The 26762-nt window shown below is 48.1% G+C and overlaps 1 protein-coding gene across 1 annotated transcript in view; it reads right to left on the reverse strand.

Moving 5' to 3' along the window:
* PLEKHG5 (pleckstrin homology and RhoGEF domain containing G5) overlaps positions 1 to 26762 on the reverse strand; it is a 75255-nt gene that overhangs the window by 42375 nt on the left and 6118 nt on the right. Inside the window, exons 2-6 of the mRNA XM_015406262.1 lie at positions 4674 to 4797; positions 3214 to 3316; positions 2800 to 2860; positions 1745 to 1836; positions 644 to 780 (exon numbers count right to left, since the gene is read on the reverse strand). Coding sequence (XP_015261748.1) covers positions 644 to 780; positions 1745 to 1836; positions 2800 to 2860; positions 3214 to 3316; positions 4674 to 4797 — 517 coding nt within the window. The remainder of the gene's footprint in view (positions 1 to 643; positions 781 to 1744; positions 1837 to 2799; positions 2861 to 3213; positions 3317 to 4673; positions 4798 to 26762) is intronic.

Genomic DNA, 26762 nt, shown 5'->3' on the forward strand with positions numbered 1-26762 from the left:
TGTTTTTTTCCGAAAAACTGAAAAAATTGAAAAAAGAAAAGAAAAGGAAAAAAAATTGATTATGGAACATTTTATTTTAACATGATGAATAAAATATTTTAAGACCAGGTGTTCAAATATTTTCCAAATCATTTCTAAAATATATATATATGGTATCAGATTGATCTAATTTCTGTGCACTGAGGACAAGCAAGTCCTAGGTTACAAACTGAACTCTCCAATGCAAGAACAAGATGCATTTCTTCCTTTAGGAGGTGCGATTGTCAGAAGAAAATAAAAAGAAAAAGGTTTCAGTTTTGTTTTTGCAAGTGGGCGGATATTCTGTAATAATTGTTTGGATACACTATATTTTTAATAAGCTAGTTGTGATAATTTCATGCCAAGTAAAAATGTCCATAGTCATATTTTATGTTCCTAAAGTAACAGAATGACTTTCAAACTAGAAAAGACAAAAGAAATGCTAATATAGCATTTTTTTCAATTTTTCCAAAAATTTCCGTTTTTTTCCGGGGGAAAATGGGGAAAAAATGGATTTTTTTCCGAGCTTCAAAATTTCCGGAAATTTTACATCTCTACTTGCAGAAGAAAAAACGAATAGGACACGGACAGCTGAACCCCAAGTGAGGGACCCATCAGTGCCTACCTTTCACACGCAGGTAGTGGCCCCCAAATCGGTAGGCTTCGAAGTTGAGAGAGAGAGGAGTGTTGGACTGATCCAGGTAAATATCCACCTTCGACAGGTCGATGCCTTTCCTCTCAAACACAGGCAAGAGCCCTTCACTGCATTGAAAAAACAAAAGAGAGCCCATAGATGGCACAGCCACTGCACAGAAGCAATGGATACTCATACAAACCATCACCAGGTTGCGCCTGTCTTTGGCAGGGAAGATCTCAGTAGCTAAAGCTCCTCATACTGGCCCAAAGTGGCATAAACCTGGTCACAAGTGCAAAATGAGCATCAAAGATCATACAAAATACTAGAGGATATTAATGTAGATTGCATGCAGGAGTCTTTTGCAGTGTGGAATATGTTTTGATGATGGTAGATGAAAAGACAGAGCAGTATGCCCAGAGGCTTAGTATGGGCAGCAGGTCAGGCAGAATGGCACCATTGTTTCAGACTGACCCTGTGCCTGCAGCCTAACACAATGGAGGGCATTCAGCCACCGCTGCTAGACAAGAAAATCAGAAATGTGAAACTGGATAACAGCAGGCACCACCCACGGATTTCACAGAGCAGGACTTTGCCATTCTCCCCTCCTCCTACAGCGTCCCAACCCCCCCTCCCTCCATTTTATTCCTGGAGAGGTCAGTGGACCCTCAGGAAGAGCACAGGGGACAAAGTGAGGGACTGCAGGGGGAGGGTGGAATCGACGGAAATCACCGCCATCTCTTCTGCAAATGGAAGCATCAGGGAACTACTTGCTTCCATATACGCAAGTAGGTTTTTCTGCATAATGGGTTCTGTACATGAGCAGACTAACTGAGCTATAAGAATTCATGATTTCACCTGTCAGTCATCCAGTGCCTTCATGCTCACTGGCAAGGAAGGTGGGAACAGGCGGACTTCTCACTGAGCAACTGGGTAGAATTCTGCACCGCGCCCATCGGAACTGAGCAGCTCACAAGCACTGAAGCTGTCTTCGGAAGAATCCCGTGCCACTTCTCAGTAGCTGCCAGCTGAGGTCCTCAAAACCCAAATGTACTCCTGTCCCAGTTCCCAGGCTAACTTTGACGTGCTTACCCCAGTGACTTCTTCTTCATGGCTGGCACAATCTCGGTCTCGATGTCCACGTTCAAATCGAACTTCAAAGTGAAGCATTCCTTGCTAGGATCCTGGGAGAGACAAGGGGACACGATCTCAACCCCAAAGCAGGGATCGGCATTCATCAGACCTGCCTTAATAGAGTTACAAGCAGGGTTCCCTCTAAGCTGAGTTAGTGTGAGCCAGCTCACAGTTTTTTAGCCTCCGGCTCACACATTTTTTGTCTTTGCTCAGGAAGGATTGGCTCCAGAGCAAACGAATTTAGGCAGCAGCCAAATCACTCGCTCACAACTTTAACGCCAGTAGCTCACCAAGTAGAATTTTTGCTCACAAGACTCCTCAGCTTAGAGGGAACATTGGTTACAAGCCACAACTGGCACCCTGGTGGGAGAATTTGGGGGTCAGGGGCAAGCTCTTCAGCATCACACCAACGCACAAAATGCATTTATGTTTGAAAATTGGGGGGCGCATGGGAGGGGGGCGCCTGAAGGTATCCTCATCTAGTGTGCAAAAAAACCTGGGGCCGGCCCTATGTGCAGCCCATGGGAATTTCTGGAATGTTGAGAACGGGGAGCGGGCACCACCACAAGACGGTCGCCAGTGAGGGCTGAGGGCCAACTACAAAACCTTGGGAGGCTCCAAGCCAAACATTCTCCAACAATGGAGTCAGCTGGTTCTGAATTAGCGCCACCAGCAGACGCAAAGATGACACCCTTTTTCCCCGCCCACAAGAGAAGGGTCCAAACGGCATAATTTCTCAGGGGCAGGTCTAGACAATTAAATTCTGACATGGCCAGTGAAATTCCAGTCTGGTCTCAGGTCTAGGCTAGAGTGAGCTCTGGCCTGCCCTGGACTGAGCCAAATCACTGGTCCATCTCACTATTCAGGCCGGCAGCAAGTCTCCAAGATCTGCTCCGGCTCTGCTGCCTTGAATCGCTGCACTGGAAAGGCTGAGACAGATCCCTGGGATTTTGACACAGGCATATTCCCTGGATTGCGGGGAGAAAGTAAGAGCAGAGACCAAAGGGCCTTACATCAGTGTGTCGCCTCCTGGCCTTCTTCTTGGGCAATTTCAGTGCTGGACTTTTCTTATCCCTGCAAAAGACAAAAAAAGAGACAGACCTGGCCTCAATAGAAAGCACCACTCTCTTTTCTCCACCATAACTGGGGGAAGGCAAGCAAAGACATTTTTCCAGCGCAGGAAAGAGCTCTCCCAACTGCTCCGGGAGGATTTTACAGACTTTTACAGAACTTTGGCGCTTTTGACAGTGCAGGTGTAGAGATCATTATGTTTGACCCCCCCACACATATTTTATTTGCGCATGAAAACCAGAACGTCGGAAAGAAAGTTACCTTAGGGACTTTCTCCCCCTGAGATGCTAATTTTCTAGATGCTGAGAGTTCCCCCTGAATCCAGCACTGACTAGGCTGGTCTCCCCTGCACTCACCCTCTTCCGTCCATCAGCCCTTCGTCTTCCTCCTCCACATCTGAAGCAGGGCTGGTGCGTGGCGGACATGACCGCGTGGAGACATTCCGTGCCAGGACAGAACCTGAAAGGTAGAAGGAACGGATTCATGCACTGCAAGATCCTTGGGGGGGGGCAGGGCCTCGGTCACTTCCCTCCTCCTGTGGGGAGACATCGCAACTGGCAGGTTGGCAAAGACCACCACTAGAGATGTAAAATTTCCGGAAACCCGTTTTTTTTCCAGTTTTTTTGGGGGGAAACGGAAATTTTCGGAAAAATTGAAAAAAATGCTACATTAGCACTTCTTTTGTCTTTTCTAGATTGGAAGTCATTCTGTTACTTTGGTAACATAAAATATGACTATGGACATTTTTACTTGGCATGAAATTATCACAACTAGCATATTAAAAATATAGTGTATCCAAACAATTATTACAGAATACCCACCCACATGCAAAAACAAAACTGAAACCTTTTTCTTTTCTCGTGACAATCGCACCTACTAAAGGAAGAAATGCATCTTGTTCTTGCATTGGAGAGTTCAGTTTGTAACCTAGGACTTGCTTGTCCTCAGTGCACGGAAATTAGATCAATCCGATACTTACTCTATATATATATATATGTGTGTGTGTGTGTGTGTGTGTGTGTGTGTGAAATTATTTGGAAAATATTTGAACACCTTGTCTTAAAATATTTTATTCATCATGCTAAAATAAAACGTTCCATATTCAATTTTTTTCTTTTCTTTTCTTTTTTCTATTTTTCCAATTTTTCGGGGGGGGGGAGGCTTCAGGAAAAAAACGGGGGGGAAACGGGTTTCCCCCCGAATTTTTCCGTTTTTTCCCCAGGCCTTCACATCTCTAACCACCACCAGTCCCCACGCACTGCTTGTGAGCTTCCTGGAGCCCCCCCACCCCAACAGGACTGGCTTTTAAAGGGGGGCATTTCTAGGGCTGCCTGCTCCAAGTTCGAAAATCCCTGGAGATCTGGGAGTAGAGCCTGGGGAGAGCCCGGACTGGGGAGGAGAGGGAGCCCAGCGGGGTATAAGGCCATCGGGCCCTCCCTCCAAAGGAGCCATTTTCTTCAGAGGAACTGACCTCAGGAAATCAGTTGTAATTCTGGGAGCTCTCCAGGCCCCACCTGGAGAGTGGCGAAACTAGGCATTTCAATGGCTAGGAAGCAATTTTAATCTGTTGTTACCCAGTAAGAGTCAACAACTGGTGGCCCTCAAGAAATATCTCACCCCCTCCACCCAGCAAAGACACATAAATTGATTTGGGGTGTTCGTCTTAATGGTTTTTAAAGGATTAACATCCGGGTTTGACGGCTGCACAGGAAATCTTGGAACGGTGATGCCTTCTGGGGGTGTCCGGGCCAGGCCTCTGCCCTGCTCTCGACCCTCCGGCAGCCCTCGCTCACACACACAGCCCGGCCACGGTCACCTTGCAAGTCGAAGCGGATGTGGCCGTCAAAGTGCATGGCGCTGTGGAAGCGTCCGTCACACGTCTCGCACAAGTGGAGGGGGCTGTTGTGGTTCAGCTGCTGGCATTCGGCGTGATGGCATACCTGGGGGCACAGGGAGGGAGGGAAAGGAAGAAACCACCATTAGGCAAAAACCTACCTGGTCATACCGAAGGCCAGTTTCAAAACCAACAGGCAGAGGGGTATTTCGGCACGCCCCATTTCCCTTGCACGGGTGTGAGAGAGGGAGGGAAAGGAACAACCGCCAGCATCTCCTCTTCTGCACAGCTGGGAAAGGTGCAGAGCTTTGGCTCCCCCCTGCCAACGCAGACCAATACCTTGCACCACAATGGGGTGGGGCATGGAAAGTCGCCTCCTATTTGGGGCGCTCTGGCTCTCTACACATCTTGAAACAAAACTGAATTTCTTTTTTGCTTGAGGATGACAAGCCGAGGATACAAAAACCCACAGGTGCTGCTGATGGCATGTATGTATGTTTCTAGCCAGAAAAGCACACGCAAGCAAAAGTCCTTCGGTTCATCCTCCGGGGCTGTTTCTACCCATAATTAAAGACTGAGAGAACAACCACGCTGCGCACAAAAGGACACATTGATCCTGGGGCTCCTCCGCTCAGGCCGGGCGCTGTGTTTGTTCATCGGAACTGCCCCCTCCGCTCGCCCCTTTTAGCCGCTTGTCAGTTCAACAAACGCAAACAGAGAAAAAGGAACGTCACCCTCTCAAGAAGCCTCGTTCTGCCTTTAAGGGGGGCTCAAGTACAGACTGGAACACACAAAGCTGCCTTGTACCTGTTTCCATGTGGATGTTTGGCTCCACCTTCCCTAAAGCAGCACTGTTGTTTGGGAGCACCTAGGTTCGCTGCAGTCTTTCCCAAACATGTTTTGGTATAACCTTTCGGGAAAGACTGCAAATCATCTGGACAGGAAGGTGCACATTTGTGCAAGGCCACATTGGCACCATTTTCCTTACCTCAGGTGCTGTGAACTCCTCTCCACCAGAGGGCTTTCAGTGGTTTTTTAAAATCAGCAATAGCTGGATCACTATAGCATTATATCATCAGCATGGTGTAGTGGTTAAAAGCAGCGGACTCTAACTAAGAGAACCAGGTTTGATTCCCCATTCCTCCACATGAAGCATGCAGTGTGACCTTGGGCCAGTCACAGTTCTCCCAGAATTCTCTCAGCCCCACCTACCTCACAAGGTAACCGTTGTGGGGAGAGAAAGGGCAGGAAATTGTAAGTCACCTTGTGACTCCTTTGAGTACAGAAAAGCAGGGTATAATAGCCAACTCTTCTTCTACTTCTATGTATAACGATCTATTACAACACTGCACCTGCTTTATTTTAAATATATATATATATATATATATAGCCCTTTTCATTGCAGGATTATAAGAGAAAATGTACTGGTTGTCTTGCTCCCTAGGCACTCCAAGCCAATGCATGTTTCAACATGCTGACTTACGCTGCTTTCACCTGAAGCTAGGCGTTGGTTTGTGGACCATACCAGTGCAAATATGAGCTTTTCCTCGGCCTGTGTGTTTGTGTGAAGTCATGTTTGACTCAGACGCTGAGGCAAGAGAGATACACTGTCGAGAAGGGGGCACGGCAAGGAAGTTCACACAAAGAGCTAATTGTACTGCAACCTGTCCCTTCCTATGAGCCCCTCAGGCGCTCACTGGATCTCTCTTACAAGTCCCCAACAACCCCTTGTAGCTGTGCTGCACTTGCAGAAAGAGGAGAAGACCAGATCGAGATGCAGGCCATTTTATTGACAGACTGGCAAGTGCCATCCTAAGCAGAGTTATACCTTTCCAAGCCCACTGATTTCAACAGACTTGGAAGGGCATAGCTTTGCTTATGATCGCTCTCCAAATCTTCCAGACATTGGTGTAGTGGTTAAGTGCGCGGACTCTAATCTGGGAGAACCGGGTTTGATTCCCCACTCCTCCGCTTGCACCTGCTGATGTGACCTTGGGTCAGTCACAAGCTCTGGCACAGCTGTCCTTGAGAAAGAGCAGTTTGTGTCAGAGCTCTCTCAGCCCAACCCACCTCACAGAGTGTCCGCTGTGGGGAGGGGAAGGGAAAGGAGTTTGTAAGCCGCTCTGAGACTCCAAGTGAAGGGCGGGGTATAAATCCAATCTCTTCTCTTCTTCTTCTTCTTCTTCTTCTTCTTAACGGTCTTCCTCAGGAGAAACTATGCAACCAGTAAACCGATATACTGGTGGGAGTCGATCTTCCCTTGCTTACTCCAGAACTGAGTCCTCATTTCTACATAATGCCAAGTGGGGCTAACGGCACTTACTGGTGGGGCCTCCCACATTTATACTGACCCTTATTAAAAGAGTACTATTCCCTGTCACAAATGGTGGAAGTAAGAGGACACGGCTTCTGCAGGGGAGGCCTGTAGATGTGTCTGACTCCATGAAGAACCATGAGAAGAGTGGTATAAAACAAACAGCATGGAGACAGAGAGACGCTCCCAGGTCAAGAACAAAGAGCAGCATCCCACAAAGTGGATCACACACGTATACATGTCTCGAGCAATGTACCGCCCCCCCCAATGTCCAGGCATGCTGAGTCACATTAGTCCCATACTTAGCTCCTTGTGCATGAGGTCAAACATAGCCAGTGTCGCGCCCGCTGGCACCACAGATCCCTGACAAGCTAATGCCACACGCGCAGCGACCGAGGACCAATTTAAATGCAGGACGCCACGCGGACCTGCAATTTCAGCCTGTCCTTTTAAAGCCAGATCTGACCTCTGTTCAGCAGCAGGAAAACTGCCTTCTCCATGTTCCTTCAGCAAAGTTGTCTGCAATCCCTCCTGGCAAGACATGGCTCCCTGCTCCATCCGCTGTGTGGGGCAGCCCACGCTGTTATATCATATGCCTCCCACAACAACCATTAAACCGTCCCCTTCTACTAGTACAGAAGTGCCGCTAGGAAAGGATGACTTCTCCCATCTCTCTGTCCTAAACACGAGCCACCAGCAGGAGCAGGAGGTGGCTCCTCGGCTGAAACTACGGCCTATCAGTGTCCCCCCTTGCGAGGCAAAGGAAACGAGCGTCTGCTGCAGAACAATGCACCGGCAGCCAGAGTGTTTCCTCCGATTGTGAGCAGAGGCCGTGCCGTGCCTGGGGCTGTTCGGCATCGACCGGTGGGGGGTTATTTTTAAACGGCACAGCCAGGCCCTTGGGGAGGAGGGGGTGCTGCTGGGTGCCCTGTGACCTTTCTGCCCGCATACAACAATGCCCACAGAGGGCAACAAAGGAAGATCAGAATCAGCCGCAACCCATGGGGGAAAGAGAGCAGACGGAGGGACCCCCACCTCCTTTGGCGTAATTTCCAAAATAAGAATTTCCAAAAATAAGACACTACTGCCCAATGACCTATGATCAACTGAGGGCAGTGCAGTCTACAGTCTGAGATCTTTTAAGTGGGGATTCTGGTAACTGAATTTAGGATCTTTTGCAGTTCAGGAAATCTACACTCTGGATAGCCAGGCTGACCCGATCTTGTCAGATCCGGAAAGCTCAGAAGGGTCGGCCCTGGCTAGTATTTGGATGGGAGCTCTGCGAGGAAAGCCAGGGTCCTGACACGGAGGCAGGCAATGGGAAGCCACCTCTGAACGTCTCTTGCTTTGAAAACCATAGGGGATCGCCATAAGTCAGCTGTGACTTGACGGCACACACAGAGAAAAAGAGGAAATGTACAGACTGACTGACCAAAAGAGAGACAGGTCCAGCAGGGGGCGACACAACACAGCCCACTGGAATGCCCTTTGCTAGAACTTCCAACCGTTCAAAACTCGCAGAAGTTTTCCATTTGCAGGACAATGCAGTTTCAACCAGTTTTCAATCCATTTTGCAACTAGGGCTGCCAGTCTCCAGGAGGTGGCTGGAGATCTCCTGGGATTACAACAGCTCTCCAGCAGAGAGTTCCCCTGGATAAAATGGCCGCATCCATCATACCCCCCCTGAAGTCACTCCCCTCTCCACAGCCCATTGTGCCCTGAGCTCTGTCCCCCAAACCTCCAGGTATTTATGGGAACCCGATTTGCAACTGGGTTTCATGGTGTGAAACAGGAAAATCTACTTGCAAGCTACTGTTAGCACAGAAAGTGCATTACTCAGTCAAATCACCAAGGTGGATGTGCTCCAGACTCCTGGAATGTTTCTTATCGGGCTTCAATAGGAAATCTGCTTTCAGCAATCAGTGACTACGATCCCCACATCGCGTGTTGGCTATGAAATACTCTCAGAGACTTCTGTTTTAATGTCTGCTGCCTTGGGGACCCTATTTGGGTGGAAAGGTGGCATTCAAATGTTTTAAATAAGCAAAATAATAAATAATTATACGGTGTATGTATCGACATGCAATCCCACTGCACATTCTGTCTATCAGATCTTGTCAGGCACCCGTCGCTATTGCATGACAATGGTCAGACACTGAAATCAAGTATCATAGGATGTCAGATCACAGGTGCCAAACATTCAAAACGCACACAGAGAAAATGCCCAGGTAGAGAGTATCTGGAAAACGGTGGTGGGAAGTGCCATCAAGTCGCAACCAGTGTTCCCTCTAAGCTGAGTTGGTCTGAGCTAGCTCACAGTTGTTTAGCCTCTGGCTCACCGTTTTTTGTCTCAACTCAGGAAGGACGGCTCCAGAGCAAACTGATTTATACAGTAGGCAAATCGCTCGCTCACAACTTTAATGCCCGTAGCTCACAAGCAATGTTCCCTCTAAGCTATGGATCTTGTGAGCAAAAATTCCACTTTGTGAGCTACTGGCATTAAAGTTGTGAGCGAGCGATTTGGCTACTGCATAAATTAGTTTGCTCTGGAGCCATCCTTCCTGGGCTAAGATGAAATTCTGCGAGCTGGAGGCTAAAAAACTGTGAGCTAGCTCACAATAAGCTTAGAGGGAACACTGCTCACAAGGTAGAATTTTTGCTCACAAGACTCCACATCTTAGAGGGAACATTGGTTGCAACTGGCTTATGGTGACCCCGCAGGGTCTTCAAGACAAGAGACAAGCAGAGGTGGTTTCCCATTCCCTGTCTCTGTGTCCCAGGCCAGGACTTCCTTGTTGGCCTCCCCTCCAAACACTAATCAGGGCCGCCGTACTTAGCTTCCAAGATCTGATGAGATGGGGTTAGCCTGGGCCATCCAGGTCAGGAAATCTGGAAAATACCCTTACCTGAGTATATGCCATCAAGTCCATCCATCCTCTAAAGCTGCAATCCCCCCCCCAAGGGGAACTGATCCCTGTAACCTGGAGGTGATCCCTGTCACCTGGAGATCAGCTGTAATCCCATGAGATCTCCAGGGCCCACCTGGAGGCTGGCAGCCTTCCCTAGTGGTCCAAATGAAACCACGTTATGAGAAGTTACGCAGAAAACCGTGATTTAATTGACTCGACCTGCCTAGTAATTTAAATCACAATTGAAACAAATCCACCCTGTAGGCTGGACTACTGTAACTTACTCTATGTGGAGCTGTCCTTGAAGACAACTCAGAGGATCCAGTGCAAAATGGAGGAGGAGGAGATTGGATGTATACCCCGCCCTTCACTTGGCGTCTCAGAGCGGCTCACAAACTCCTTTCCCTTCCCCTCCCCACAACAGACACCCTGTGAGGTAGGTGGGGCTGAGAGAGCTCTTTCCAGAACTGCCCTTGAGTGACCAGTTCTTGTCAGAACTGTGGCTTGCCCAAGGTCATCCAGCAGCTGCAAGTGGAGGAGTGGGGAATCAAACCCCGGTTCTCCCAGATTACAGTCCGCACACTTAACCACTACACCAAACTGGCTCTCATGAAGCCATCCGTTTGTTTACTGAGTCAGGTCAATAGGATCATATTCTACCAGCGCTAAAACAGCTGCACAAGCTACCAATCTGCTTCTGGAGTCCATTCAAAGTGTCAGTTTCCTGCCAAACCCTTAATAACCTAGGGACCACATCCCTCCTCCACTGACATATTTCCCATCGCCAATTTCTTTTGCTGTCCCACTGAGTAGCCCAACTGGCTTTGGTCCCAAATCACGCGTTTTCAGCTGCTGATCGATTATCACGGACCAGCCACCTGGAATCTGCAGGTCAGATCCCTTCCTTCCGTGGCTTTTGGAAAGCGTGTAAATCCTTATTTCAGAAAGTTTCCTGTTGACATAGCTGGTTGTGGAAGTTTATAAAAAAAGGGGGGCATTTGGCTTATTGAAGTATGAACTGTAAATTGTTGGTCTGGGTGAAACTGAGATGTTTTCATGTTTGTACTATGCATGTTTTTGAAGATTATTTTGTCTGGGTTTTTGTAATCAGCGTTCGCTGCCTGAGCTTCGTTTGAAGGGTGGGATATAAATAGTTCAAATAAAGAAAGTGCGTACAGGAAACTCTTAAGATGGATGACATTTAAAGCAACCAAGCGCTGGTGTGGCCCTGATCTGGATCACTTTGGCTAGCCCAATCTCGTCAGCAGGGTCAGTCCTGGCTAGTATTTGGGCGGGAGACCTCCAAGGAATACCAGGGTCACTGTGCAGAGGCAGGCAATAGCAAAACCATCTCTGAACGTCTCTTGCCTTGACCAGGGCTTTTTTTTAAAGAGGTGCTGGACCCATCAAGAGGGAAATGAAGTTTTCAGTCTGTATACTGAAAACTCATGAACTTTTAAACATTTTTAAAAGAATTTTGTCAAAGAGGTTACGGAACTCCATTCCAGTATGTCCCCCCCCCCCAGAAAAAAAGCCCTGCTTGAAAGCCCTAGGGGGTCACCATAACTCAGCTGTGACTTGATGGCACTTTCCACCACCAAGAATGCCAGCTTCCATCTCCCTTATATATAAAAGCCGAATGGTGGTGGCACTTCTCTAGAACATTCCACGCGTTCCGAAATTGGTTGGCGCCCTGGTGTGTCACTCAGAATCTGTCCCTATCCATTGGCTGCATTGCTTGAGTCTCGGCTCCAACATTCTAAACAGTTTGCTGTTCCTCCACCCCCCATAGCCATTCAGAACACAGAGGTTATTTGCATATGCAGCCTCATTGGCCTTTGCCTCGGAACAGAGAGGTCATTTGCATATGCAACTTGATTGGCTTTTGCCTCTAACATTCTAAACAGTTTGCTGTTCTGAGGTAAAATGTGTCCAATCTCCAGGTGAGGGCTGGAGATCACTCAAAATTACAACTGCTCTCCAGATGGCAGAGATCAGTTCCCCTGGAGAAAATGGTGGGCTCTGTATCCTTATATGCTGCTGAGGTGGCCCCCGTATGACAGCCAATGTGACATAGCAGTCAGGGCTTCAGAGCACGGGAGAGGCTGCAGGTGTGTGGGGGGTGGAAAGCTGAAGAGTGAGGGGGAAATAAAGGTAGGTTGATGATTGGCTGGGAAGGAGATGGGGTTGCCAACTCCAGGTGGGAAATTCCTGAAGAAGTGAGGGATGGAGCCTGGAGAGGGTGAGGTTTCAGGAGGCGTGGGACCTCGGACAGGTACAAAGCCATAGACTCCACCCTCCAAACCAACCATTCCCTTCTGGGGAACCATTGTTGCCAGTCTCCAGGTGAGGGATGGAGATCACTCAAAATTACAACTGTTCTTTAGGTAGCAGAGATCAGCTCCTCTGGAGAAAATGGTGGACTCAGTGTCATTATACCCTGCTGAGGTCGCCACAACAAATTGACACTGAGTGTCCAAGGCCAGGGCACCCGCCCAGAGCCTCTTGCTAGATACCGTTGTATTTATTTCCACAACGGGCCTTTTTCCTAGTCTTTTAATGAAACTCCAAATTCGGAAACTTTAAAAGCCGTGAAAATCGATTTGAGAGGGCATGGGAAATTCCTTGCCGAATTCTCAGAAATCCACACATGACTATGCCTTATTCAGAGCCAGTTTCTTGGTCTGCCAAGCTCAGCGCTGTCTCCTCTGACCTGCAGAAGCTCTCTAAGGTCTTTGGTGGAGGTCTTTCGCATCAACCTGATTGAACCTGGGACTTCCTGCAGGCAAAGCAGAGGCTCTGCTACGGAGTCGTGGCCCCTCCCTACAGAAACGCCAAAGAGCATTTTTAATAGCCAAGAGGAGAGAGAGGGCATCACAGACTTGCAGAAGCCTTTGCCCCTCCCCAGGAAGCAAACAGGATCACAGAAAGAAGCAGAGGTGCTTCATCTTTATTCACTGTTCTCCCCAAGGGGACCCCAAAGTGCCTTACTTTGTTCTTCTCCCCACCATTTTATCCTCAGAACAACCCTGAAAGGTAGGTTAGGCTGAGCGTGTGCGTCTGGCCCTACATCACTCAGCAAACTTCCACATAAACAATTTTTTATTTTTTACAGACAAACATAACATGAGGGTATCTATTACCTCCTTAAAATTCTTGTTTACAATTCTCATACCTTCACTAAACATTGATTTTGTATATTTCACCTTATAGCGTCGTATAAATCTCTTGCAAATATGTAATAATGAAGTTTTTGCTTTCCTTAAATAGACTATATGTCTGTATGTTTTATTTGCTATATTCTTCAATCCATTTATAAAATCTTGACCATGTATTTTCAAAGATTGTCTCTGGTTGTCCTTCCAAATTTAGAGTTAGTTTGTCCATTTCAGCAGCTTCCAAACTTTTATTTACGAGTTCTTCTTTCAAAGGTACTTCCTTTCTTCTCCATTATTTAGCATAAAGTATTCTTGCCGCTGTTATTACATGCATTATAAGACAAAAAAATCTTGTTTTTTTACTATTTTCTGGTAATATAGTCAATAAAAATGATTCTGGTACAAACTTCCACGGCAGAGTGGGGATTCGAACCTGGGCCTCCCGGAAACAAGTCCTACACTCTAACCACAACACCAGCACCGGCTCTCCAGTGCACCATCCTGGCTCTCTATACATAGCTAATTATCTCACTGCCTTTTCTTTTTCCTGCCCTGCTCACATAATTGCCTTTCTCCCCTAAAGTCCTGGAGTTCTTGCAGCCGTCTTCCTAAGGTTTGCACTGTGTTCCAGACGAGCAGAGGCCTGCTGGACCTCTCTCTCCAAGAAACTCCAAGCAGACAGGCCTGCATCTGTGCTTCTACAGCCACAGAGTCCCCTTCCAGCAGATGAAAGCCTGTCCATCGGCCGGATGCAAGAGCTGGGGGAGGGCACCGCAGAAAGGGCAACAGCTGCCAGAACACCCTCCTACGCCCCTCTGTTCCCAGGGAGTTTTGTGGCTGGCCGGCCGGCCAGGCAAGCTCCAAGAGAGCCCACCGCCAACGCCGGTTCACAAGGCTGATCCCAAAAGCCTTGTGCCGTTGCAACTTGTTCCTGTGCAGGAAGCAAACATGTAAATATTTGCAGTCTTCTTGAGACGCAGAACCCTACAGGAACGAGCCAGAAAAGGGGTGGAGTGGGGAACTGACAGCATGGCAACCGGTAAGATCAGCTGGGACGAGAAGCCCTGAACAGATGAAGGGGGGAACCAGCAGGTGGCCCTTCCTCTGGACCTAGGATGGGAAAAGCCAGCCACTTTGGCTCCGTTCCCACAGCACGCCAGCCCAGCTCCCAGGAGAGACGCAGAAAAGCAGCCGGGCGGAGAGCAACAGACAACCACAGCTGCTGCCGAGCGCACTGCTGAATTTTTAAACCGTGGTGTAGCCGGTGTGAAAGCTGAATGCCAATTGTGCAAAAAGGCCTGCAAGAAGAAGCAGGGAATTGCCTTTAAGGGGAAAAAAGGCCAGTCCAGGGAAGAACGGAAGCCACAACTCCCCAGACCCCAGACTCACCCGCTCTCTGGCCGCAGCAGCCTCCCCGGCCCCTCCTGTCCACTCGGCTGGTTCATCTGGACAGTGGCAGAAACAGTAGCGCCTCCCAAGCTCCAGAGCCTCCGGCCAGGCTGGAGCGAAGCTGGGCTGACTCATCCCTGTCGGAGGGCTCCGGGGTAGACTCTCTGGTGTGACAAGGGGTTGACTAAGCAGGTGGGGCATCTCTGGGGTTTGCAGTGAGTAAGGGCTTGCAAACCTGCTCCCTGCCAGTCTGGGCTCAGACAAAGCTGCAATTTACGGCTGGCTCAGAGCACGGCTGAGCGGCCGCCACAGCTGCCTGCCTGCAGGTACTTGCCTCGGCCTTTGCCTTCCTCTCGCCCGCCCCCACTTTCTGCCAGAGACTCTCCCTTGCTGGAAATTAAGCTGCAAGCTCCGGCAGAGACATGCCTCCACTCCAGGAGCAGTAACCAGCACCGTGCGCATCAGGTTTCCGGAAATGCACTCTCTCTCTCTCTCTTTCGTGCACGCATAATGACGGAGCTGCAGACACGCAGGTCATTCTGGATGCCTCCTCTGTCATGAGCCAACCAAGGGCCTGGTCAAGCCATTTTTTATTTTTGCTGTAGGCAAAAAATTAATCCCTTTACTCACACACATCTACAGACTCATCTCATACAGCCAGAGTACGGGAGAATTGTGTTTCCTCCTCAAAAAGAACTTTTTAAAAAATTGCAACCCCTTGATCCTATTCCAAACAAGAAGACAGAATAAAGGAATACTGATGATTTGGCCAAGGTACTAGCCGAAGAGCAAGGCATCCTTTTTCCCATCATACACAGGATGGAAAGAGCGGCTGTTTTTTTGAAAAAATGTCACCATTGAGACTCAATCTTCCTGGATGCTGAAAGACCTCAGCCACCAAACATGTACGACTCCTATAATTTGTTTTAATGACTGTATTATGAAAGGTCTGTTGACGGTATAATAAAGACGATGATGAATACCAGTGATCCCTACCATGTCGCCCCGGGGTGCCCCGGTGCCCACCAAAGTCTTTCCTGGTGCCCACCGGTGTTCCCTCTAAGCTGAGTTAGTGTGAGCTGGCTGTTTTTTAGCCTCCAGCTCACACATTTTTGTCTTAGCTCAGGAAGGGATGGCTCCAGAGCAAACTAATTTATGCAGTAGGCAAATTGCTCGCTCACAACTTTAATGCCAGTAGCTCACAAAGTAGAATTTTTTGCTCACAGGACTCCACAGCTTAGAGGGAGCCATTGGTGCCCACTTGTTCCCGTGCTTCCTGGTTCCTTCCATCCTCTGTCCTTCTGTCTTTCCCCAGTTCCCTTCTTCTCTCTGTCCTTCTCCACTCTTCTTCTTTGCTGCCTTCCACATCCCTTCCTTCCCCTTTCTCTGCCCCTCTTTCTCTTTCAAGTCAGGGGCAGGGCTTTCCCCCCCCCCTTTTTTTGAAAAAGAGGTGCTGGAACTTTCAATCTGTATACTGAAAACTCAAGAACTTTTAAACATTTTAAAAGGAGTTTTGTTGAAGAAGCTCTGAAACTCTGTTCTGGTGCGTTCCACCAGAAGAAAAAGGGGTACTAAAGGTGCTGGGGTACCAAAGGTGATGGGAAGCTGCTGAGGTAGACAAGATGGGGAATTTTAAGAGAGGGAAGAGAGAGATAACCAAAGCCCAGCTGCGCCCCCCCCCCTCCAAGTCTGGGTAGTCACCACAGAAGCCTAAACTTGCAGCTTGGCTCCATTTGTCTTCATGGGAAGTGAGGTGGGGGGGTGTTCGAAACTACTTTGCCTCAACATCAGCTCCACCGCTACAGAAAGCAAAGGGTAGGAGAGCCATCCAGAGTGAGAAGTGAAAGTAAACACAAGAAAAGCTTGAAGAGATAAGGGAGAAGGAGGAGGATTAACGCTTCCCCAGCCTCATTCCAGGGAAATTCATCCTACCCCTCCTCGAGAATAACTCCAGACAGCAACCAAATAAAATCTGTTGTAAATGGGTTTACAACTCTGTGGTATTGGCTTCAACAAGATTATATCTGATTTATCAGAGCCCCTGTTCCCACGAAGACTTGCAGTCCCTGTTCCCGCGAAGACTAAGGCCACCCCCCCACACACACATTTATTTCAACGGAATGAACAACAAAAAGCTCAGGCAAAGAAACTATCCCCCTAACATTTTCTTAGTCGCTGTAGATTTTTGGGGATGTGTGGCTGTGGTCTTGGCATTATAGAACCTGACGTTTCGCCAGTAACTGTGACTGGCATCCTCAGAGGTAGAAGAAGAAGAAGAGAAGAAGAGATTGGATTTATACCCCGCCCTGCACTTGGAGTCTCAGAGCGGCTTACAAACTCCTTTCCCTTCCCCTCCCCACAACAGACACCCTGTGAGGTGGGTGGGGCTGAGAGAACTCTGACACAAACTGCTCTTTCTCAAGGACAGCTGTGCCAGAGCTTGTGACTGACCCAAGGTCACATCAGCAGGTGCAAGTGGAGGAGTGTGGAATCAAACCCGGTTCTCCCAGATTAGAGTCCGCACACTTAACCACAAGACCAAACTGGCTCTCTAAAGTATAAACACAGAGGTATAAACACATCTGAGGATGCCAGTCACAGTTACTGGCGAAACGTCAGGTTCTACAATGCCAAGACCACGGCCACACATCCCGGAAAATCTACAGCAACTAATGAACTCCAGCTGTGAAAGCCTTCGACAACATATTTTCTTAGTCCTTTCAAAAACAGAAATCTTCCGTTTCCCCCCCACTGTGAACATTTTATTTAACTGAAATATTATTTTTAAAAGACATACGGGGAGAATTAGAGGTAGCCCCCCCCACCTAGGGTTGCCAAATGTAAAAATCCTACTGGCGGGGGAGCGTCCTGCTGCTCCGGGAGCCGGTCGGGAACGTGTGTGTGCGCGCGCTGCCGGAGCGTCACCAGAAGTGACGTCACACGCTGGGGCGGGGCCACGCCATTTGAGGGGAAAACAAAGAGTTTTCCCTTCAAATGGCGTGGCCCCGCCCCCAGCGTGCGACGTCACTTCCGGTGACGCGCACGCCGGGGCGGGGTTTCCCCCGGGCCCCGATTCCCCGGCGTCGGGGAACGGAGCCTCCGGGGCGGGGGATTTCCGCCCTACCGGGAGAGTTGGCAGCCCTACCCCCCACACACACTCGGCAGCCATTTTGTGGTGCCCCCCACTACCCTTCCTTCAAATTCCAAAGGTGTCATCAGGCTTAACAAAGTTGAGGACCACTCGGCAGACGTTTCTTCCATTCACTTGTATGGAGTGTGGGGAAAGAGAAGGAGGGGCAGCCGACCCTGAAACTCACAAAGGGTTGCCAACCTCCAAGGTGGGGCCTGGAGATTCCCTGGAGTTATAAATAATCTCCAGACAGCAGAGATCAGTTCTCCTCGAGAAAACAGCTGCTCTGGAAAGTGGACTCTATGGCATTATGCCCTGTGAGGAACCTCCCCTCCTCAAACCCTGCCTTCCCCAGGCTCCACCCCCAAATCACCAGGAATCCCCCACACTAGAGTTGGCAACCCTAGGCGGAGGGATGTTCCCTCAAAAGGCATTCCCTGCCAGGTGGGGGGCATCTGGACATTCCTCAGAATTGCAACTGATGTGCAGACCATAGAGATCAGTTCCCCTGGAGAAAGTGGCTGCTTTGGAGGGTAGACATAATGGCGTTATACCCTGCTGAGGTTCCCCTGATCCTCAAACCCCATCCTCCACCCCCCCAAATCTCCAGGCATTTCCCAACCCAGAGTTGGCAACTGTAGGAGGTGGGTTTGCTCGCAGCAGCCTTATTGGCTTTTGCTTCAAAAAATAATTCAGAGTCAGAGTCCATGTGTGTTTAAAATAGAAAAATTTTACTACATCCTAGCATAGGGAAAGGGTAACTGGGATGAAAATAACAACAGAGCTAAACAGCTACATCCTTACTCTACAAAGGACAACACTAGAAGAGCTAGCAATGGCTTCTCTTACTTCTTCTTCAGAACAGAACACAAAGACGGGAAGAGGAGCCATAAAATGCTAAAATACTTTGACACTTTGCTTCCAATGAAACTCCTAGATCAGGGATGGTTTTCCCAGGCTTGTAGTCCTAAACTACCATTGGCTAAATGAAACATGTGATTTCCTGTGAGCAACACAAACATACATTTAACCCCATATATACTGAGTGTTTTTAACATGTAACACCCAACAAAATGGAAAGACCCCTCTCCTCCCTCGATACATCTATAGCATGAAAGAATTTGGGACCAGTTTGTTTTGGGAAGACTTCCATATTTGTTATCTTCCACAGGTGGTCAAAAATCTTACTCAAACTTTGTTGCACCTCGGTATCCGGCCTTACAATACACGGCCGATCAAAATCTGATTCCGGTGAACTTGCTTTACAGACAGTTGGCAATCTTTCGAACCTTAAGAGGCACAATGCTATTTTGGTTTGCTTGGCTTATGATGCTATGGGGAAATGTCAAGGGACCCCCTTGGTTTATTGGGCTTGATTTGTTGCCTTATTTGTGCGTATATCTTACTGTTACTGTTTTGTTGGTTATTTCATGTTTGTATTGAACAAGCTTTGTATAAATCTACAAAATAAAAGTAAAAATTTAATTAAAAAAACAACCTGTAGGAGGCGGGATGTTTTTCCCCCACCAGGCAGGAGGCCCTGGAAATCTGCTGCCTCAGGCCGTTTTCCCCATGCTGACTACTAGGTTGGGCCAGCCCTCAGTCTATGAGGCAGCCACCCCACCGTCTGCACATGTTTTCTCCTCATGGCTCAGTCTGATGACTCAAGGGAAATCTGTGAGGTAAGCTTCATACTGTTTTGATCCAAGGCGTCATGCTGTTTTCACACATAGCAACGCTAAATGTCAATCAGGCACTTAGCAGGTATTATCGAAATTATCCTTTCAACAGGAAGAAGAGGGGAACTTTGGCATGGGCAACGGGGGGGGGGGGGGGGAGAAAAGCAAGTTCACGTTTCCTCTTCAAGACACAGAACCTTCCACACTTCTTTCATCTGGGCATCTCAGCCCCAGCTTCCACTGTCCCTGTTTAACAGAGATACCCTCTATTTTTAGCTTCCGAGTCTGACAAACCAGTGTGGTCTTGGAGTAGGATCTGGATCTAAGATCGAGAGTGTCGGACTCGGATCTGGGAGACCCAGGTTTGAATCCCTACACTGCTACGGAAGGCTGCCGGAGGGCCAGACACACTCTCTCAGCTGAGCCTACCTCACAGAATTGTTGTAACAATAAAATGCAGGCCGGGAAAAATACTGTTGCAAGCAGTGCTTCCTCTAAGCTGTGGAGTCTGGTGAGCAAAACATTCTACTGTGCGAGCTGCTGGCATTAAAGATGTGAGCAAGCGGTTTGGCTATGGCATAAATTAGTTTGCCCTGGAGCCATCCTTCCTGAGCTAAGACAAAAATGTGTGATCCAGAGTCTAAAACCCTGTGAGCTAGCTCACACTAACTCAGCATAGAGGGAACACTGGTTGCAAGCAGTGTTCCCTCTAAGCTGAGTTAGTGTGAGCCAGCTCACAGTTTTTTAGCCTCCGGCTCACACGTTTTTATCTTAGCTCAGGAAGGAGGGCTCCAAAGCAGACTAATTTATGTAGCAGCCAAATCACCTGCTCACAACTTTAACACCAGTAGCTCAGAAAGTAGAATTTTTGCTCACAGAACTCCAGAGCTTAGAGGGAGCATTGGTTGCAAGCAATGTTCCCTCTAAGCTGTGAAGTCTTGTGAGCAAAGATTCTACTTCGTGAGCTACTGGCATTAAAGTGGTGAGCAACCAATTTGGCTACTGCATAAATTAGTTTGCCCTGGAGCCATCCTTCCTGAGCTAAGACAAAAATGTGTGATCCAGAGTCTAAAACCCTGTGAGCTAGCTCACACTAACTCAGCATAGAGGGAACACTGGTTGCAAGCCATTTTGGGTCCCCATTGGGAAGAAAGGTGGGGCATAAATAAAGAAATAATCCACTTTCTTGATTTTGCCTGGGGTTTTTTTTTCATGTTAAGATTTCATTAGTGTGGGAATCTGAGTGGGGAGTGGACTATCTTGATTGTAGTGTACATGCAGAGAATGGCATGCGGGTACACTGCGGTCAGGCATGCGCATGAATATATGCCATAGAATGGCATGTGCATAAACACAAAGGCCTCACACCAAAACACCAAGGACTAACGTCACAGGACTAATGAATTTGTTACGTCATAAGGTTTTGTGAGTCACAGTTCACTTGGTTAGATCCTGAGGCACCTTTTGAGCAGTGCAAAGACGTCTGTCAGATGTTCTGCTTTCCCATGACACCTTCGGCCAAAATCACAAATGCCTTCTTGACTTTTCAGCCAGGGAAGGGCAGGCTACAGCAGAGTCAATGAAAGCAGCCTACGACAGACAACCTTTGGCAGAGCATAAACAGGGAGGGGAAAGAGTGAAACTGAGCTGTACAAACGTGTCTCTGTTTTCATCTGAGACGCTTCAGAGGAACCCTTATCTAGGGATTCTTCCAGGGCCAAAACAGGTTAAGCTGAGTCACTCTGCCAAAGCACTACAACCCGGTCACACTTCATCTAGAAAATGTGCTGTCTCTTTAGACACCAGCTTGGAGCAGTTCAGAACATGAAATGAGATTAAAATCATAGAAACAGAAAAGCACTGAAATTAACAAACCGTTAAAAGCCCAGCCTATGAAAAACATGGGATATAAAAGCACATAAAAACCCGCAGCATAACCTAGGGAGTAATACAAGCATGAAATCCCAGAGCATAAAAGCATTTAGGGTAAATCTTTGCTTGCAAACAGTCTGGGACCAAGGGCTGAATGCCACAGAACATGTGCAGAGTTCTTTTCTTCTGCGTGGGGGAAAAGCATCTTTGCTACTCCAAACCTGCCTCCCTCTTAGTCTCTCCACTCAGATCGGCAGAACCTCTGTGGATAATTGACTGACTGGTTTAGAAGAAGAGAAGAAGAGATTGGATTTATATCCCACCCTTCACTACCCAAGGGAGTCTCAGAGCGGCTTACAAACTCCTTTCCCTTCCCCTCCCCACAACAGACACCCTGTGAGGTAGGTGGGGCTGAGAGAGCTCTGACAGAAACTGCTCTTTTTCAAGGACAGCTCTTATCAGAACTATGGTTTGCCCAGGGTCATCCAGCCAGGTGCATGTGGAGGAGTGGGGAATCAAACCAGGTTCTCCCAGATTAGAGTCCGCGCACTTAACCACTACACAGAAACTGGCTCACAATTTAGATTTTTTTTTTAAGTTTTTAATGCGCTGACTGAGCATTTGCAGCCAGGCTGCCACACACAAGAAGAAGAAGAAGAAGAGAAGAAGAGATTGGATTTATACCCCACCCTTCACTTGGAGTCTCAGAGCGGTTTACAAACTCCTTTCCCTTCCCCTCCCCACAACAGACACCCTGTGGGGTGGGTGGGGCTGAGAGAACTCTGACACAAACTGCTCTTTTTCAAGGACAGCTGTGCCAGAGCTTGTGACTGACCCAAGTTCACATCAGCAGGTGCAAGTGGAGGAGTGGGGACTCAAACCCGGTTCTCCCAGATTAGAGTCCGCACACTTAACCACTACACCAAGCTGCCTTATACTGAATCAACAATAACAAAACCACACGTGAAAAAACTGGCTATATCTATTGTAAACAATGTCACAGAATTAACTGTAATATACAAAACATATCACACAACATGCAGTGACAAATCAGTATAGTGTAGAAAACTCTTTAAATATCACTAATATCATAAACATGCTGTAGGAAGGTACAGTAATATAATTAGTTCCAGCATTCCATGTTTTTCCACCATATGAATAAATCGTTTACTTTAACCAGTGAGGTGGAAAGAAGCATATATACGGACTTAACTGTTCAGAGTTGGTAGTAGAAAATGATTATATAATGGGAAAACTTGGAATGTTGGAACTAATTATACTATTGTACCTTACTACTGTATGTTTATGATGCCAGTGATATTTAGTCTTCTACACTATATTGATTTCTTACTGCATGCTGTATATTACTGATACTCAATAGTTCTGTATGTTACACTTAATTCTATGACGTTGTCTACAATATATATAGACATTTATCCGGTGTGGCTTTGTCATTGTTGATCCTTGTGAGAATTAAGTTATACTGAATCAAAGCATCGATCCATCAAGGTCAGTACTGTCTACTCAGACTGGCAGCGGCTCTCCAGGGTCTCATGCAGGGGTCTTTCTCATCACCTGCTTTCTCATCACCTGCTACCTGATCCTTTCAAGTGGAGATGTATTGGGATTCTTTTAAGTAAGTCAGCAGAGTATTAAGAGACTGAGTCCATGGTGTGTTTTAAAATATAAAAGTTTACTATAAACCTAACATGGGGAAAAGGTACACAGGATATAAAATAACAAAGAGCTAATATGGCTACATCCTTACAGCTAAAAGGTAAAACGGGAAGAAAAGAATGGCGTCTCCTTCTCAGTCAGAACAAAGAACGGGAGGAGAAGCCAATATGCTAAATACTTGACACCTTGGTTTCCAACCAGACTAGCAAATTAGCTCCAAAGTTCCCAGGCATTCTGTTGTCTAAACAGATTGGTTACAAACAAACATGTGACTTAACAAACATCATTAACCCTGTAAATACTGAAGTGTTTTGACTTGTAACACCCAACAAGATGCCAGGGACTAAACTTGGGACCTTCTGTATGCCGAGCAGATGTTCTGCCGCTGAGCCATCGCCCCTCCCCTGAACCATGGTCCCTGCCCAAGCTGGGTTAACTGGTTCACTTGCAGGGGCTGGCAGCACAGCATTCGAACGTGCCTCTTCCCCCAAAATACCCTGCACAACGGCACCAGTCACCTCCAGGTTCCTACAAAGGGATGATGCCTCACACGGCAGCATGGCACGCACACCTGTGCGCTACCTTAAACCAGCCTGGCCACGTGCACTGGCACACAGCCAGCATTCCTCACCGGTGTCACATCCTCTAAATTTGACAAGTGGCTGAGATTCTGGTCTGGCCAGAACAGTTTAAGCCAGGTGGTAACCCTAATCCACTGGGCCAATGACATTGGCGGTACTTCCCACACGGCAGGCAGGCAGTTCCGGAATGCAGGTCATCCCCAATCTGCCACTTCAGGTTCAAAGTCCCCTCTTGGGAGATGCCAACTTCAACCAACCTCTTACTCCTTTCCAGCTGCTCTGGCGACATCAGGGCTTGCGTGCTCAGGATCAGGGACTGCTCACAATCTAATCTCCAATGCCAGGCAGGGTTGGGGCCATTAACAGTTATTGTCATGGAGATCAAAGGTAAAATGGCTGATTTCCAGGCCTGGGACTCCTCAGTCCCGGAAAAGAAAGAATGCAAATGATCCAAGCCCCTCTCTTAGGTCACGGCAAGGGCAGCCCAAGGACAGGCACGGCCATGCTTGGTTCACACATGCCTGAGAAAGAGGTGGTAGAATGCTGAGCTGGAACTACACATGCTGCATTCCGGCGACATTCCTTTGCTTTTTTTTTTTTAAAAAAAGCTCCCTGCCTATAGAAAACAAGCAAGACAAGGGGGAAGGTTCTATCCTCTCTCTCAGCTTGCTGTGCTGGTTTTCTAATTGCGGGGAGTGCTCTCTGTATTCCGAACGGTGCGATCCAGTCTACAGCGGTTCTTGCTCGCGTGAGCCAGGCCTCAAAGCCCTGGCATGTTTTTCTTACTCCAGGACTCCCTCCAGGGAGGACATCAAGTAACAATAGAAAACAAACTGAACTCATGCCGTTCTTTCATCTCCCATCTGACATCAGGAATCAGAGCCTGTGATTATGGGAGTGTTACTGGCCTGAGCCCCGGGGTTACCCTCTTGGCCAGTTTTCAGCCCCAGAGAAAAAAGGGAAATCCAGCAGAGCCCTTCTTGTGCTCTGTTTGCAAGCAAACACTGGAGGAATGCGCCAAGGCATTATGTTGGGGCAGGAGGTGAGCCTGCACTTTTGGAACGGTTTGTGCACGAGCATGGAACATACCATGCCAGCACATCAAAAACAAGGCATGGAGCTGAAGCTCTTTTCAAAAGGAAACCACAGCGAGTCTGGTGGCCACCACCGTTTTGCAAGGTAACTGGAGGACACAGCGACACGTGGCCTCCCAGCCACTGCACAGGCCGAGCTAGGGTAGCATGTGAATCTCTCCCACTCCCATCAGACCCCAGGCCACTTTGCCACTTTGCAGGGAAGGCAACCCACATGGCAGAACCGTAGGCAGCTGGGGGGTACAGTGAGGAGATACTCTACAGACACCCTGGGAGAGCCAGTATGGGGTTGTGGTTAAGAGTGGAGGACTCTAATCTGGAGAACCGGGTTTGATTCCCCACTCCTCTACATGCAGCGAGCTGGGTGACCTTGGGCCAGTCACAGTTCTCTCAAGGCTGTTCTCTCAAGAGCAGTTCTCTCAGAGCTCTCTCAGCCCCACCTACCTCACAGGGTGTCTGTTGTGGGGAGAGGAAGGGAAGGAGATTGTAAGCCACTCTGGGACTCCGAGTGAGGGGCGGGGTATAAATCCAATCTCTTCTTCTTCTTCTACAAAACGATCTGTGCCTGATCAGGTATATTTTAAAAAGAGGGATTTGCCTTTGGGAGAGAACTCTGTACGTGCCCAGAGGTTAGTGCAAAGAAATAACTTGTGCATTCTCAGTCACCATTTCCACCCAACGGAGGGGGGGGGGTAATGTGAGAGACCCCGGCTTTTGCTGGTCTTTCTGCCCCGGCTAGAAGCAGAAATGAGTATTTGGCACAAGGGAGACACCACCCAAAGGCCACTCCTCACCCACCCACATAGTTATTCCAGCGGGGTACAATCAGAGTTGCCAATTCTGAGTTGGGAAATTCCTGGAGATCTTGGGGGAGGGGGAGAGCCTGACCTCTGTCGTCTGGATCGGAGTTGTCATTCTGTGAGATTTCCAGGTCCTAACTGGAGGCTGGCAAACCTAAAGCCAGCCCAGGTGTTTAGAAAAAAAGAGCGCTTGCTTCCTCCCCTTAACACTGAAGGCCCAGTTCACCTTCCTAACTGTTGGGTATTACCAGTTGAAAACACTCAGTATATCTGGGGTTAAATGTTTGTTTATGTTACTCACAGGAAGTCACATGTTTCTCATGTAACCAATGTTCTTTAGATGTAAGAAGCCCGGGAATTTTCTCCCTGATCTAGGAGTTTGATTGGGACTAAAGTGTCAAAGTGTTTTTGCATTTTATGGCTCCTCTTCCCGTCTTTGTTTTGCTGTTCTGAAGAAGAGAGAGAAGCCATAACTCTCTTCTAGTTTTGTCTTTGTAGTGTAAGGATGTAGCCGTTTAGCTCAATTGTTATTTTCATCCCAGTTACCCTTCCCCATGCTAGAATTTAGTAAAAACTTTATATTTTAATAATCACACATGGACTGAAATATTTTACTCAGGCTCTGCTGGGCTATATTATCTCTGCTAAATACCATTTTTTCAATATCTCACTATCACCCAACACCAGCCCTGCTGGCAACTCTAATTGTACCCCGCTGGAATAACTATGTGGGTGGGTGAGGAGTAGCCTTTGGGGGGTGCCTCTCTTGTGCCAAATACTCATTTCTGCTTCTAGCCGGGGCAGAAAGAGCAGTAAAAACCGGGGTCTCTCACATTTTCCCACCCCAGTTGTATGGAAACGTTGACTCTCACCCCGGTCTTCGCGTGTGTTGCGAGTTCAGGAGGAGTGACTCAGAGTGTACCCAGCTGGGAAGTCCTTGCACCTGGATCCGACAAGTTGGGACCCAGCCGTGTTACACAGGGTGACCTCTGGAAGGGATGCCTCAGGGCTATGCTGACCCCTGCGCTCACCTCCGATGACGATCGTGGCTGACGAAATGCATTCCTGTCTGCTTGTGGTCACAGAGCAACAGCAAGGGGCAGAACGGTTCGGCCGAGAGGCACCCAATGCAGTGGTGACAGAAGCAGTACCTTTTGGGGAGCTGCTTCCTCCTTCCCCTGCACCCACCTATCAGACCATGCGCAATTACTCATTTCATGTTACAACATGTATATCCCGCCTTTCTGCCCTCACGAGGGCCACCAAGGAAACTAACGGAACAAAATATACACAATAAAACCACATTTTAAAAACACAACCAACCCACGGCGAAACAACACAACAACAACAGTAACAGCAACACATCATGGAAGCCATTAAAACCAGACAAAGGCACAAAAACAACCATCAAAATTTCTAAAGCAATTACAACATTGCTCTGCAGGCGCCTGCATATCACCAGCTGACT

Source organism: Gekko japonicus, unplaced genomic scaffold (assembly GCF_001447785.1).
Source record: "Gekko japonicus isolate JY-2015 unplaced genomic scaffold, Gekko_japonicus_V1.1 scaffold1383, whole genome shotgun sequence".
Lineage (NCBI taxonomy): Eukaryota > Metazoa > Chordata > Lepidosauria > Squamata > Gekkonidae > Gekko > Gekko japonicus.